At 44.7% G+C, this 15,714-nt stretch overlaps 1 protein-coding gene across 1 annotated transcript in view; it reads right to left on the bottom strand.

Moving 5' to 3' along the window:
- Positions 1-2,046: 2,046 nt before the first annotated feature.
- LOC127527837 (tripartite motif-containing protein 16-like) overlaps positions 2,047-15,714 on the bottom strand; it is a 108,344-nt gene continuing 94,676 nt past the window's right edge. The window contains exon 6 of the mRNA XM_051927938.1: positions 2,047-3,075. Coding sequence (XP_051783898.1) covers positions 2,534-3,075 — 542 coding nt within the window. The 3' untranslated portion in view covers positions 2,047-2,533. The remainder of the gene's footprint in view (positions 3,076-15,714) is intronic.

Here is a 15,714-nt window from a genome sequence, read left to right as displayed (position 1 = left end):
ATAGTAATAGCAGGTCACTGGCACTTGATCTTTATTTTTATATTATTATGACTTATCATCTCATAATTATATGACTTGCTACCTCATTATTACGACTAAGTATGACTAATATGACGGTACACCCCCCCATATTGGGCATACTGGAGAAGTGCAAATCTCTTTTGTTTTGAACTCCAAGTTCCTCCCAGTTGGCGCCCAGTGGAGTCAACACCACCTACTTGGAGCTCCAGGGTGGAGGCTCCAGGCTGCAGAGATGCACACTTGGTGTCGATTGAAGCAAGTCTGAATATCAGCTGCTGCCCTTCGAGAGGTGACTGAAGTAGCCGTCTCTTCTTATTGCTAATACACAGACAGACACACAGACATTTGTCCTTTTATTAAAGAGGATTAATCATAAACAAGAAGTCCTAATATCATCAGAACATTCAAAATATGAGATATGATCAGTGGAATTTACAAATGACAAATTACCAAATGAACAGATTTGACAAATATCAGTCGTCCATTTTTTTTCTATGTGTTTTGATCTTTTTAGATTAATAAGCAATTAAAATTTTACAAACTGTAAAGCATTAACAGGCCATTTATCTCTGTGAATGTAACACATAATTATAATTAACTAAAGATTAATCTAAAATAAGTAATCTTTTACACATTAATTATTATTAAACAAACTGCCCTTCAAGGTGATGTCAATATTCTGAATATTTTTTAGATCTCACCAAACACTTCACATTCTAACTTCTCATGTGTTTAATATGCAGAGAGGCCACAAGAGGGAGCAGTTTGGCTCCAGAAGAATCAGCTGATGTCACAGCCCTGAAAGTCCCAGGAATGTCACTAAGGTGCAAGTCACATGACCAGCGTCTGAGTTGACAGCACATGATGAGGGCCACAGGAGCTGACGTGGAGTCGATTATCAGTGACTGGCAATGTGTCCAGTGTGCTCATCGACTTTTAAATGACATTTTGCCCTGAATGTGCCCACCTGCCCACACTGCTGACTGACATTTCCATTTCATTAATCCTGAGCTCTAAAAGCCTCCGAGGTCAGCAGGAGACGACCTCAACCAACACAAACATCAGACGACAGGACAACATGGCTGTCAGCCCGAAGAGTTTGAACGACTGCCAGTGTGCAGCTGTGATGAGGACCTGAGTGACCAGACAGACCAGTGGCTTTATGAGGTCACATAGCATGGACTAAAGCAATGGCTGAGGTGACAGGAGAGAGAAGATGGCAGCAGGGCTTAGGTCAGCAGTGAAAAGCTCATCGGGTGACAACCTGTCTGATGAGCGAGTGCTTAAAGAATCAGACGTCAGTCACACATTGAGATACGGATTTGATCAACGAGGAATACAATCTGTGATCACAGGACGGTCATCAGTGTGTGACGAGTCAAAGAGGAGAAAATCAGAGGGAGGAACAAACCTCACAAACACACAAGTGACACACTCGTCTGAATCACTCTGTCTCAGGTCACTCATCTCACCCTTTATCACCCTGACACTCTTCTCTATCATCCTCACCCCTCACTCTTTATTCACCTTCTCCTCTTACTTTTAACCTCTCAGACTCCATGAAGATGACATATTTAGAAGTCATAGTCGCCATCTGCTGGTGAGGCCTGTAATACACAGTGGGGGGGCTGTCAGCCTGGGCCTTCATTGGCTTCTTCACACAAAACTGATGTCAGGTGACACGCTGCACCTTGAAGGGTCCTGAGGGAAGTGTAAATTAATCCTGGGAATGTGTGTGTCAGTGGAAAGATAAAAGTGACCCCAAATATCACATCTGATTGTCACTTTGGACACCAATAGTGAAGGTGAAGTCAGAAAGCTGACTCGTCTCCTTGAAGTTGGGTGACAGTGGGAACAACAAGGAGGAGGTGCAGTTTAATGTCTAATGTGACACCAAGTGACTCAGTAAAACACCAAACTCCATCAGTATGGCCGACATGTGACTGAGCGGTGGGTCCTCGACTTTAGACATTCACAGTGAATTCATTCAGAGGTGACAGACCACCGGAGTAACTAATAGAGGGGTAGACAATGTTTGTTCAGAGGCAAGCACTCCTGTCACTTCTGTCACTCTGTGCTCCAAAATAGTCACTGGAATGAGGCTCTGGATACTGAGCCAGGCATGTGGTCCTGCTGGAGCAGCACTATTGAAAGGCGCTCTATAGACTGCCTGACAGGTGACATTAAGTGACACTCAGAGGACACAGCAGTTGGGGTGTCAGCCTGAAGGACATGTGGCTGTGAATCATCAGTGAACCCTGCTGGTCAGACTGGTATTTGTAGGTCTGAGGTGTCTACGCCCCTCACTATGACACACACACCTGATTGGCTACTCAGACCCAATAATAATGGAAACCCTGACAGCCGCACTCCCCCCGCATTCTCATCCACAAATTCACTCACAGAGGTGCTGCCCCCCCACCTATAGTGTAAAATTAATTTTGACCCCAAACTGCAAACATAAAGACACCTGAGTTTGTGGGGACATCAAGTGACCGGTGGAGGGTACTGGTCAGTGGTCACATGGTATTAGATGGCTGATTGTTACACTGCAGTGTTGACTAAGATAAAACCCTGGATAGAGGGGCTCAGTGAAGGAGGTGTTGAACCTGTGCAGGAGGGTCATTGTGTGTGAGACACTATAAAATGACAGAGAGCCAGCAGGCCAGTCCAGATACACACCTATTCTGGGGCTGTAGGGGGCGCTGATTACAGTCTCCTTGTTTTTGTGCCACACAGAGTACTTGGAATGAAAACACTGCAAACTCCAGGACTTGTCGTTGTCTCCAAGGCCGCACTCCCTGCTCCAACCTTTCCTGCTCATTCCTTTATATGCGACTCCAATCACCATGAAGACTCCACTGCACTCCACCTCCCAGTAACAGCGAGTCCCAGTCAGAGCCTCTCTGCACAGAACTTGGGCGCAGCGGTCAAATCTGTCAGGATGATCAGGATATTCAGTCTTTGTCCTCTCACATGTCACCTTCTTGTTCCCTTCAGACAGACGGAGGGCTCTGTGTGCCGTGTTGATATCCAGAGTGAGGGGACAGAAGTCTGAAAGGAGAGAAAAGAAAACGAGTGAAGAAATCTGGGAGTGTGTAACGGGACTGGGGGCGGAGCACAACACAGACAATTAACAAGAGCCAATCAGGAGCAGCGCTGACCAGACACTAATAGTAAAGAGCTCATCTAATTGGATAGAATCTGTGGGGATTAAAAATTAAATCATAAAACGACAACAACAGACAAGAAGATATTGACAAGAGTTTAGACAAATAGATTGAAAACAAATATTGAGAATGTAATAAAAGAAGAGCAGACATGTGTGGTACAGCGGAGAAGTGCAGCAGATAACCGCTGTGTCTTAAGAGACTGTATTAATGTCAGGAGAGAGAGAAACCTGCATGTCGCAATATTACATTTAGATTTGGAGAAAGCATTTGATAGAATTGCACAGAAATATATGTGGAAGATACTCCAAAAAATGGGAGTTCATGAAGGTTTTCTGGACTGGATAAAAGTAGTCGATAAAGATATACGAAGTGAGATAAAAGTAAATAACAAACTAACAGAGGAGATACAGGAGAAATGTGGAGTAAGACAAGGGTGTCCATTGTCAGCAGTGCTGTTTATTCTGTGTATAGAGCCCTTATTAAATAAAATTAGGAGGGACACAAATATAAGAGGAGTTGAAGTACCAGGAAGGGGGGGACAACAAATAAAAGTGTTTCCATATATGGATGACATAACAATAATAGTCAGAGATACATGGAGTATAAATAAAGTAACAGAACATACAGAAGTGTTTATGGAGGGGGTCAGGTTCAACTTTACACCTCAATAAGAGGGAATGCGTCCTTTGGGGAAATGGAAAGAAAAACCACAAGGAAGAATAAGGTGATGAAATGTGGAGAAAGTATTAGGGATAAGATTTGGAGACGAGAGTACGGAGAGGATGGAGTGGAAAGAAATGGAAAAAAGATCAACAAACAAACAGAGTTTGGAGGATAAGGAACTTGTCAATGGAAGGGAAGATATTGGTGATGAATAATAAGAATGTATTTTGTGTTTCTATGGGGGTCAAAATGTGAAATTTGGCAAGGAGGAAGGAAATGAAATGGAGAGAAAATGGAGGGAAAGAGGATCTGAATATAGAAAGGGAGTTGGCTTTAAGACTCACAGCAACTGTTGTTAAAATGGCGTTAAATAAGACGGGGAAATTAGCAGACATGATCAGATATCTGCTCGGGACAGAATTGAGAAAAGCAAAATTATTAAAAATGAAATAATGGAATAAGAAAAAAGACCTAAAAAAATATAAAGGAAAAGACGAAACGGTACTAAAAATCCAAAAGCTCACTGAAGAGCAAGCAAGAAAAGTGTGGCAGCAAAATGAAGACAAAGAATTAATGAATAAACAAAAAGACCTCGGGTGGGTGACATTACATGAAATCCTACCGACGCAGGCGGCCATGTACAAAAGGAGAGTCACGAAAAGTTCAATATGTCCGAGGGAGAACTGCTGAGAGGTGGAAACACCAGAGCATGTGTTTAGAAACTGCAAAAAGACACAAGATGTGTGGAATGAGGGGTTAAAGGAATGGAAAGGGAGGACAGGAAAAGAGGGGATGACAAAAGAAGGAGTGTTGTATGGTTAGTAGGGAAGGAGTTAAATGTAAAAATGACAATAAGGGAATGGAAAATGATCAAAATAATAAAAGAAAATATGTGGTGGTGGAGGAATGAACTGGGGATTCATAACAGGAAAATAACAATACAGAAATTGTACAGAAATGTGAAAAGGAAGGAGTGGAAGAAAGGAGGAATAAAGAAGGACAAGGAAACAAATGGCCTTAAAAAAGGTAAAGACCTCAAAAATAGAATTAAAGGTGGGGATAAAAAGGGGGAAAAAAATAAAAAGTGTCACGATGGTGAAATGGTGACGGGTGACAGTGAATTAGCAATGTGACAGACTGTGTGTGTGTGCTCAAAGCTAAGAGACTGAAAAGAAAAAGGAAATGAAGTGAAAGGGGACAAGAAAATAGTGTTAGTGGTAAGTAATGGAATTTAGACAACGTAAAAAACAAAAATAACAACAGACAACAAAGAGAAAGGCAGGCAAGTCAGTCATCTGAAAGTCATCTGAGTCGTCAGAAATGATAAGAAACAACATAAGGTCACCACTGAGGTCAAAGTTCTAATGGACTGTCCACACTGACCGCTGGCTTTATTAAATGACATGTTTTATTGTCACAGTCCACCTCATAAATTTAAAATCAATCCACTGTCACACTTCACAACCACATCAATTATTTGTATAAAAGCTGCAATCAGTATTTACTATTTATAATCTATCTATCTATCTATCTATCTATCTATCTATCTATCTATCTATCTATCTATCTATCTATCTATCTATCTATCTATCTATCTATCTATCTATCTATCTATCTATCTATCTATCTATCTATCTATCTATCTATCTATCTATCTATCTATCTATTGTATAGTGCCTTTCCCATCTGTCATTGTCTCTCTCTTTCTTTCTTTCTTTTGTGTGTTTCCTGTCATCTCTTTTTATTTTTTGACTTTCATTCTTATCCATGAGGTCAGCTTTACTCTGATGGTCTCATCAGGGAGGTGGGCTACTGTCCCCAAAAAATCTTGAGAATATTAGTAGCTGTATTCACTGGAACATGAAGCTCTGTAGAGGTGGTCCTGCAGTCTTCACCTTGACCACCCTTAGCTGTGACCTTCTTTATCTCCTCCTCTTCTCTTGTCCTCGTTCAGTGTGAGGCACACAAGGACACAACACAGCAGAGTGAGGACTTGACTGAGTGACTGAAGACCCCGGTGACACTCAATAGAAGAATCAGTCAGCTTGAGATGTCACCACAGTCCAGTGAGGTCGTTGAACTTCTACGGACCCCCAGTAATTTTCTCTGCCATTTTAATTTGTTTTAATGTTTAAATTTTGTGAAGTCGAGAACTCAAAGCAAAGTGTCTGCTCTGTGGAGTAAAGAATGGAGGATGACGAGGAGTTTTGTCAGCTTTAACTTATTTCACATACAGTTGTGCTTCATTTTTAAACTAATACTGTGTCTGTATATACAGTCATGTGATAAAGTAAATGCACCCCATGACGTGGATTTTATTTTATTTTTCCTTTTTAAACATTTCTGACACATCAAGACTCGGGGTCAACAGACTACTTTGGTGATTCACTGCCTGAGTCTCTCTATCCCATAATGCACCAGTCACAGGACCCCCATCACTCTCAGCCCCTCAGTCACACAACACTCAGACTTTCATATCCTAAGCCTGTCCTGCTCTATTAAAACTTTAATGATTTTTATTGTGATGATCCATTCAGTCAAAGCACAAACTCACATTTTAAAAAGTCGTCTCTGCTCTGAGGTTCAGGAGGCGGGAGGGTGAAAACTGGAAATTCATGATCTGAAAATCAAAAGAAAAGAGAAGAAGAATAGAAACTGTGACGATGGCATTGTGGGATCTTAGTTTAGTTCTTAAACACGTATTACAAATGTAGAGGAGTTCAAATAAATCATTTATAAACTATACAAGGGCTGGCAAATTAGGCCAAATGTCGATTTGAATATTGATATTAATAATAAATATACAGGGAGTCAGAGAGTATTGAGACCCCCTCACTTTCTGCACACTTTACCGTGTTGTTGATTTAATTTTAAATGGATTAATGTGCCTTTGTGCTCATCAGTCTACACTCAGTAACCATAATGACAAAGTGAGCGCAGGTCTTCAGAAAGGTCTGCACATTTATTACAAATCAAAACTGAAACGTCTCCTTCCTAGAAGTATTCAGACACTTCATTCAGGTCCTCTCTGTATTTGACTGCACTTCTCCTCCCCTCAGTTCTGACCTGTCACTTTGTCCCCATAGCCTGATGCTGTCACCACCATCTTCATTGTAGAGATGCCATTAGGCGGGTGGTGACCAACGCCTGGTCTTCTGTCTAAAGAGTTCAATGTTTTTCTCCACAGATCTTTGAATCTTTCCCTTGATGCTCTCAGGCTGTCATTTGTCTTTACTTGAGAGTATCTTCTGACTGGTGTTGTAATGTCCGACCTCGCACATTACAATATTTAAGTTAAAGAAGCCTTAAACCTATCAGCGTTATTTATAAGGTTAAATGTATGCCATCGTAAAGGAAGTGTGCTTACCGTTTGTGTGTTGAAGGCGCTGCCACAGGATCGGCGGGTTGCCTAGCGGGTGAGCACTGTGAGGCGCGGTGACTCTGGGCACACGTGGAGCTGTATCATGGCCAGTACGGGCTCCTCCGCTCGTGTTCAGTTTCACACGCTGGTGTCCTAGCAGCCTGCCCTGCGCCGGTGGTTTAAGGTGTGGAGCTCCTGAAAGACAAAGTCGTCATTTTCAGAGTCAGAGATGGGGATCCCGTATTGTAAATAACTGAAGTTACTTACTCGAGAGTCGTAAACTGATGTGCTTGAGCTCAGAATAGCCTTTGGCAGTCCATGGGGGGTTTACACGCGCGACCGGCAGGGGTTTGAGTTTAAATAGAAAGTTACTCAGGACGTGTCGTGGAGCATGGCGTGAACGTGCCAGCGTCTACCTGGTTAGATGAGTGAGGTAGACGGGGTGGCAGATTGGCTGGATGATCTCGCCGGTGATATTTAAGGAGCTGCTGGCCATCAGGGGTTGTCAGTGGACCTAAAGGTGAGGTAGGATTAAGAACTGCTGAGCTACTGGAGGAGCAGATGTGATGTTGGCGGCTTTGTAGATATTCTTTTGTACATATAGTTATATATCTATTGGTGATACTTTTGGGTGGAGGTGTATATACTTATTTGGTGCTGGGATAGTTTTTGATTATGGGATTGCTGTAATTGCTTTTTTCTTTTTTTATACACACACTTATTTTTTTTTTGTGTGCATTATTTTTTCTTTTTCTTTTTTTCCTGTTGGATGAACTTCTTGAGCCAAAGATTTAGTAAGACCACCTTCATTGTTGGAGTGTGTGTAGTTTTTGTAGGAGTGCACTGTTTTTTGTAAATACACCATATGATTCCTTTCTTTATATTTATTTCTAAGGAAGTGTCAGTGCTGAAGGAAAATACATCAAAGCCCGCCTGACACGACTGCACTTTTGTTGTTCAGCATTTTTGTAAATAAACTTGCACCTTTCACCCTTCAATTTCTGTGTGTGTCTCATCTCTCCGCTGATCCTGTTCAGTTCATAAACTATCAGATGTCCAGAGTGTAGGCTGGGGTGGCTTTCTTACTACTCGGGATATCACACTAATCGCTCCACCATAAACACTTGATTTGTGGAGCGCTGCTGAAATGGCCGTCCTTCCTACAGTTCATCTCATCTCAACAGAGGACTTCTGAAGTTCTGTTGTAGTGACCATTAGGTTTTTGGTCACCTCCCTGGCTAAGGTCCTTCCTTCCCAGTTCCTCAGACTGGCCATCTCTAGAAAGTGTCGTGGTAGCTCCAAACTTCTTCCATTTCACAATTCTTGAGGCTGGTGTGCTCCTGGGAACACTCAAATGGCTTTATACCTTTGTGCTGATCTTTGCCTCACCACAGCTTGATCGCGGAGGTCTACAGAGGGACCCTTGAACCCCATGACATGGTATTTGTCCTGATATACAATGTCATAAATATACTGTATTTTATACATAATAACAAGCAGGTACACTTGGGGACATCTTAAGATCTCAATGTAGTTAAGAAATCACACCCTGAGTGGAAAGGGTGCTGCTCCTGCTAATGTCATCACTTCAATGAGTTCACAGGCCTCAAGACGAGTGACGTCACTTCCACATCCCCAATTAAGCTCCGCCTCTTTTGTGACACCACTATAAAATGTCACCAGAAGTGGGTGTTCATTACAGATCTGTGACTGAGGAAGACGGAGCTCCGACTCAAAAGTGACTTTAACATGACAGCCTTTGATTGCAGCAGACGTCATCATTGTGCTCCATCTTTGTGCTTTTTATTTATACTAGCAAAATACCCGCGCTTCGCAGTGGCGAAACACTGCTTTAAAATTTTAAATAATAAACTGAGGGAAAATGTACCAATAATTATTTGTTAAGGATCTCTTTGTATACCACGTTGTCAGTTCGCCCCTCCGGTTGTAATATGACCAAGCTGTGCGCTGAGCTTACTCTTGAGCATGCAATGTACAGTTGGCCATGTAAAAAGCAATCTTGCCTCAAATCAATGCCAACCTTTTGTAGGGTCTGTCCCTGAGACTTATTAATTGTCATTGCGAAGCAGAGCCTTACTGGAAATTGTAGGCGTTTGAATTGAAATGGGAGATCAGAAGGTATAACGGGGATGTGAGGAATAAAAACTCTCTCCCCTGAGCCACCGCCAGTAAAAATAGTTGCCTCAATTAGGTTCTTTTGCAGGCATGTGACCTGAAGTCTCGTGCCATTACAAAGTTTCGGTGGCTGTAAGTTTCTCAGTAACAACATTGGTGCCTCAACCTTCAAAATTAGATTATGCTCAGGAGTGCCTGGAGGATTCAGAGTGTGGACCGAGCTGCAGGCTATGAACGTATATATGTACGTAAGTAGGATTCAGTTAGCTTTGGGAACCCGCGTACCAAATTTCTTGAAGATGGGCCCATTAATTAACAAAGACCGTTGGAAAGTTCAATATGGCAGTCAACAGTGGTGTCATACCACCGAAATAAGTACGTACATCGGTTTCGGTTAGCACAGGGAAGCAAGCCGCCTACCAAATTTCAAGAAGATGGGGCCATAAATAAGAAAGTATAACATGGCGGACATTGTAGACCGTTATGACCGTTATGCATAGAATTTTGAAATGAAACCTGCTTAAGTTTTTTAAGTAAGCTGTAAGGAATGAGCCTGCCAAATTTCAGCCCTCTACCTACACGGGAAGTTGGAGAGTTAGTGATGAGTGAGTCAGTGAGGGTTTTGCCTTTTATTCGTATAGACTAGCAAAACACCCGCGCTTCGCAGTGGTGAAGTACTGCCTTACAATTGTTATTAAGAAGAAAAGTAAACATTTTTAAACTGAGGGAAAATATACAAATAATTATTTGTTAAGGATCTCTTTGTATACCACGTTGTCAGTTCGCCCCTTCAGTTGTAATATGACCAAGCTGTGCGCTGAGCTTACTCTTGAGCATGCAACGTATGCTCAAGTAATCTTGTCTCAAATCAATGCCATCCTTTTGTAGGGTCTGTCCCTGAGACTTATTAATTGTCATTGCGAAGCAGAGCCTTACTGGAAATTGGAGGTGTTTGAATTGAAATGGGAGATCAGAGGGTATAATGGGGATGCGAGGAATAAAAACTGCCTCCCCTGAGCCACTGCCAGTAAAAATAGCGGCCTCAATTAGGTTCTTTTGCAGACACGTGATCTGAAGTCTCGTGCCGTTACAAAGTTTCGGTGGCTGTACGCAAATAACAGTTCTTCGATGTGTTCATTTAGCTCTTTATGAAGAGGTTCATTTGCCAAACAATTTACTCTTACCACCAATTTTAAATATGTACTCCTTTAAACCATTCTCCGCTATATTCTTTATAGCAAAATACCCGCGCTTCACAGCGGAGAAGTAGTGTGTTAAAGAGGTTATGTAAACATATATATACATATACAAATATACATATATATACATATCTACTGTGAAGGACAGCCGGGTCCCATGCCCGGCAGGGACGCCCCTGCAGCATGGGCAGCTCAATACCTCCTCCGGGACGCTTGGTGGCAGCCTCCCTGGTGGACGATGATTCCCCAACCTGGCGCAAGGCTCCATGGGAGATGGCTAAGTCAGTATGATCAAGGGGGGAGGGGGGGGGGTGTTGTATAGTTTAATCATTGTTTATATGTCCTTCTTAAGTTGGCATATGCTGGGTTTATGTCCAAGTGTCTGTTGATGGCGTTTTCATCTGATAGCCAAGACTCGGCCGATCTCTGGCGCTTTTTGTACTGGCCTGAAATTTTACTTTTACGTTGTCCCAGTTGAATGTGTGTCCTGTCGATTTAGTATGTGCATATATCAAAGGTAGTGCGTCCTTTCTTCTGACGGCGTTGCGATGTTCCTGTACACGTGTTGAGATTTTTTTTGACGTTTGTCCTATGTATACAGCTGAGCAAGAATTGCATGGAATACTATAAACTGCGTTTCGTGTTTCGGTTGTCGATTTCTTGTTTTTAGCATTAAACAGGACCATGCGCAGATTGTTCGTGGGTTTATGTGCTATTTTGATGCCCCACTTGGTCAGGGTGCGTGCCGTGCCTTCTGACACATTATGGTGATACGGGAATGAATGCCAGGTGGGGTGGGGGTTCTGATTTACGTCGATTGTATGCTGATTCCTTTGGCGTCTGCTGTGTAGACTCCGATTAATGAATGATTTTGAGTATCCGTTCGAGGTGAAAAGTTGAAACAGATAGCGTCTCTCATTAATTTTTGTTTCCTTGGTATTACAATGTGTGTGGACTCGTTTAAATAGGGTTTTCACGCAGCTCCGTTTATGAGATACTGGGTGGTTGCTGGCGTAGTGTAGGATCTTGTCTGCGTAGCATTATTTGCGGTAAACACTTGTGGTCAGGGTGGCATCACTATTTCTTTTGATGTAAATGTCCAGGAAGTTGATGTGTCGATTGATTTCTTTTTCCATTGTGAACTGGATTGCAGGGAATACTGTGTTAATATGATTGTAGAATTCATTCAGCTGGTTCTTTCTTAATATGACAAATGTGTCGTCTACATAGCGTATCCAAATTTTGGGTGTAATCTGGGATAAAGCTATGTTTTCAAATCGTTGCATTACCAGTTCAGATAGGAGTCCAGATAACGGTGATCCCATTGGCATGCCTTCTTTCTGTGTGTAATACTTGCCGTTGAAATGAAAGTGCGTTTTTTGGCAAAGTGATATTAGGTGCATTACGTCTTTGATGGACAGTTTGGTTCTTGTCTCTATGGTGGGGTCGCTATCCAATTTCATTAATAGTGTTTCTGTGGCCAGTTGGATCGGGATCATGGTGTATAGCGACATAACATCAAACGAGACCATGATCTCGTCCTCGGCGATGGATATGTCATTCAAGTGCTGTAATGCCGACTCCGCGCTGTTGACGGAATAATCTGAGTCGTCCGTTAGATGTTTAAGTAGTTGGAAAAGTCTTTTTGACAGGTTGTATGATGGTCCGCCTATTAGGCAAACCACTAGTCTGTATTTTAGTGGTGTTTTGTGTATTTTTGGGAGTCCATAAAATTCCGGGCAGTTAGCATCATTGGATTTCATTTTGTGAAAGTTTTGTACATCCAGGCGGTTACCATTTCGGAGTTTTGTCAGAGTATAGTTTATTTTATTCTGTGTGGTTTTTGTTGGGTCGTTATTTAACTGTTGATAAGTATTAGTGTCCGAAAGCATTTCTTCATACATACACACATATAATATATATATACAGTGTTGTGAAAAACTATTTGCCCCCTTCCTGATTTCTTATTCTTTTGCATGTTTGTCACACAAAATGTTTCTGATCATCAAACACATTTAACCATTAGTCAAATATAACACAAGTAAACACAAAATGCAGTTTGTAAATGGTGGTTTTTATTATTTAGGGAGAAAAAAAAATCCAAACCTACATGGCCCTGTGTGAAAAAGTAATTGCTCCCTGAACCTAATAACTGGTTGGGCCACCCTCTAGCAGCAATAACTGCAATCAAGCGTTTGCGATAACTTGCAATGAGTCTTTTACAGCGCTCTGGAGGAATTTTGGCCCACTCATCTTTGCAAAATTGTTGTAATTCAGCTTTATTTGAGGGTTTTCTAGCATGAACCGCCTTTTTAAGGTCATGCCATAGCATCTCAATTGGATTCAGGTCAGGACTTTGACTAGGCCACTCCAAAGTCTTCATTTTGTTTTTCTTCAGCCATTCAGAGGTGGATTTGCTGGTGTGTTTTGGGTCATTGTCCTGTTGCAGCACCCAAGATCGCTTCAGCTTGAGTTGACGAACAGATGGCCGGACATTCTCCTTCAGGATTTTTTGGTAGACAGTAGAATTCATGGTTCCATCTATCACAGCAAGCCTTCCAGGTCCTGAAGCAGCAAAACAACCCCAGACCATCACACTACCACCACCATATTTTACTGTTGGTATGATGTTCTCCCCTCTTTTAACCGTCACCTTATCGTGGTGGAGGGGTTTGCGTGTCCCAATGATCCTAGGAGCTCTGTTGTCCGGGGCTTTATGCCCCTGGTAGGGCCACCCAAGGCAAACTGGTCCTAGGTGAGGGATGAGACAAAGAGCGGTTAAACAAACCTCCTATGAAGAAAAACAATTTTGGACGGCGTTTTCCCTTGCCCGGACGCGGGTCACCGGGGCCCCACTCTGGAGCCAGGCCTGGAGGTGGGGCTCGATGGCGAGCGCCTGGTGGCCGGGCCTGCACCCATGGGGCTCGGCCGGGCACAGCCCGAAGAGGCAACGTGGGTCCCCCTTCCCATGGGCTCACCACCTATGGGAGGGGCCAAGGAGGTCGGGTGCAGTGTGAGTTGGGTGGTGGCCGAAGGCGGGGACCTTGGCGGTCCGATCCTCGGCTACAGAAACTGGCTCTTGGGACGTGGAATGCCACCTCTCTGAAGGGGAAGGAGCCTGAGCTAGTGCGCGAAGTTGAGAGGTTCCGGCTAGATATAGTCGGACTCACCTCGACGCACAGCTTGGACTCTGGAACCAATCTCCTTGAGAGGGGCTGGACTCTCTACCACTCTGGAGTTGCCCCCGGTGAGAGGCGCCGAGCAGGTGTGGGTATACTTATTGCCCCCCAACTTGGAGCCTGTACATTGGGGTTTACCCCGGTGGACGAGAGGGTAGCCTCCCTTCGCCTTCGGGTGGGGGGACGGGTCCTAACTGTTGTTTGTGCATATGCACCGAACAGCAGTTCAGAGTACCCACCCTTTTTGGAGTCCCTGGAGGGGGTGCTAGAGGGCATACCTTCTGGGGACTCCCTCGTTCTGCTGGGAGACTTCAATGCTCACGTGGGCAATGACAGTGAGACCTGGAAGGGCGAGATTGGGAGGAATGGCCCCCCTGATCTGAACCCGAGCGGTATTTTGTTATTGGACTTCTGTGCTCGTCACGGATTGTCCATAACGAACACCATGTTCAAGCATAGGGGTGTTCATATGTGCACTTGGCACCAGGACACCCTAGGCCTCAGTTCGATGATCGACTTTGTGGTCGTGTCGTCGGACTTGCGGCCACATGTCTTGGACACTCGGGTGAAGAGAGGGGCGGAGCTGTCAACTGATCACCACCTGGTGGTGAGTTGGCTTCGATGGTGGGGGAGGATGCCGGTCAGGCGTGGTAGGCCCAAACGTGTTGTGAGGGTCTGCTGGGAACGTCTGGCAGAGCCCCCTGTCAGAAGTAGCTTCAACTCCCACCTCCGGCAGAACTTCGACCACATCCCGAGGGAGGTGGGGGACATTGAGTCCGAATGGGCCATGTTCCGTGCCTGTATTGTTGAGGCAGCTGACCGGAGCTGTGGCCGTAAGGTGGTCGGTGCCTGTCGTGGCGGCAATCCCTGAACCCGCTGGTGGACACCGGCGGTGAAGGATGCCGTCAAGCTGAAGAAGGACTCCTACAGGACCCTTGTGTCCTGTGGGACCCCGGAGGCAGCTGATAGGTACCGGCAGGCCAAGCGGAATGCGGCTTTGGTGGTTGCTGAGGCAAAAACTCGGGCGTGGGAGGAGTTTGGGGAGGCCATGGAGAATGACTTTCAGACGGCTTTGAGGAGATTCTGGTCCACCATCCGGCGTCTCAGGAAGGGGAAGCAGTGCAGTGTCAACACTGTATATGGTGGGGATGGTGCGCTGCTGACCTCGACTCGGGATGTTGTGGGTCGGTGGGGGGAATACTTTGAAGACCTCCTCAATCCCATTAACATGCCTTCCAATGAGGAAGCAGAGCCTGGGGACTCAGAGGTGGGCTCCCCCATCTCTGGGACTGAGGTCACCGAGGTGGTCAAAAAACTCCTTGGTGGTAGGGCCCCGGGGGTGGATGAGATACGCCCGGAGTTCCTCAAGGCTCTGGATGTTGTAGGACTGTCTTGGCTGACACGCCTCTGCAACATCGCATGGACATCAGGGACAGTGCCTCTGGATTGGCAGACCGGGGTGGTGGTCCCCCTCTTTAAGAAGGGGGATCGGAGGGTGTGTTCCAACTACAGAGGGATCACACTCCTCAGCCTCCCTGGAAAAGTCTATTCAGGGGTCCTGGAGAGGAGGGTCCGTCGGATAGTCGAGCCTCGGATTCAGGAGGAACAGTGTGGTTTTCGTCCTGGTCGTGGAACAGTGGACCAGCTCTATACCCTTAGCAGGGTCCTGGAGGGTGCATGGGAGTTTGCCCAACCAGTCTACATGTGTTTTGTGGACTTAGAAAAGGCATTCGACCGTGTCCCTCGGGGAATCCTGTGGGGGGTACTCCGAGAGTATGGGGTACCGGCCCCCCTGATAAGGGCTGTTCAGTCCCTGTACGATCGGTGCCAGAGCTTGGTCCGCATTGCCGGCAGTAAGTCGAACCCGTTTCCAGTGAGTGTTGGACTCCGCCAGGGCTGCCCTTTGTCACCGATTCTGTTCATATCTTTTATGGACAGAATTTCTAGGCGCAGCCAGGGTGTTGAGGGGGTCCAGTTTGGTG

The sequence above is a fragment of the Erpetoichthys calabaricus genome, chromosome 5 (genome assembly GCF_900747795.2).
Source record: "Erpetoichthys calabaricus chromosome 5, fErpCal1.3, whole genome shotgun sequence".
NCBI lineage: Eukaryota > Metazoa > Chordata > Cladistia > Polypteriformes > Polypteridae > Erpetoichthys > Erpetoichthys calabaricus.
Note: the sequence above shows the minus strand (reverse complement) of the source record. Positions and strands in the feature narration are given on the sequence as shown.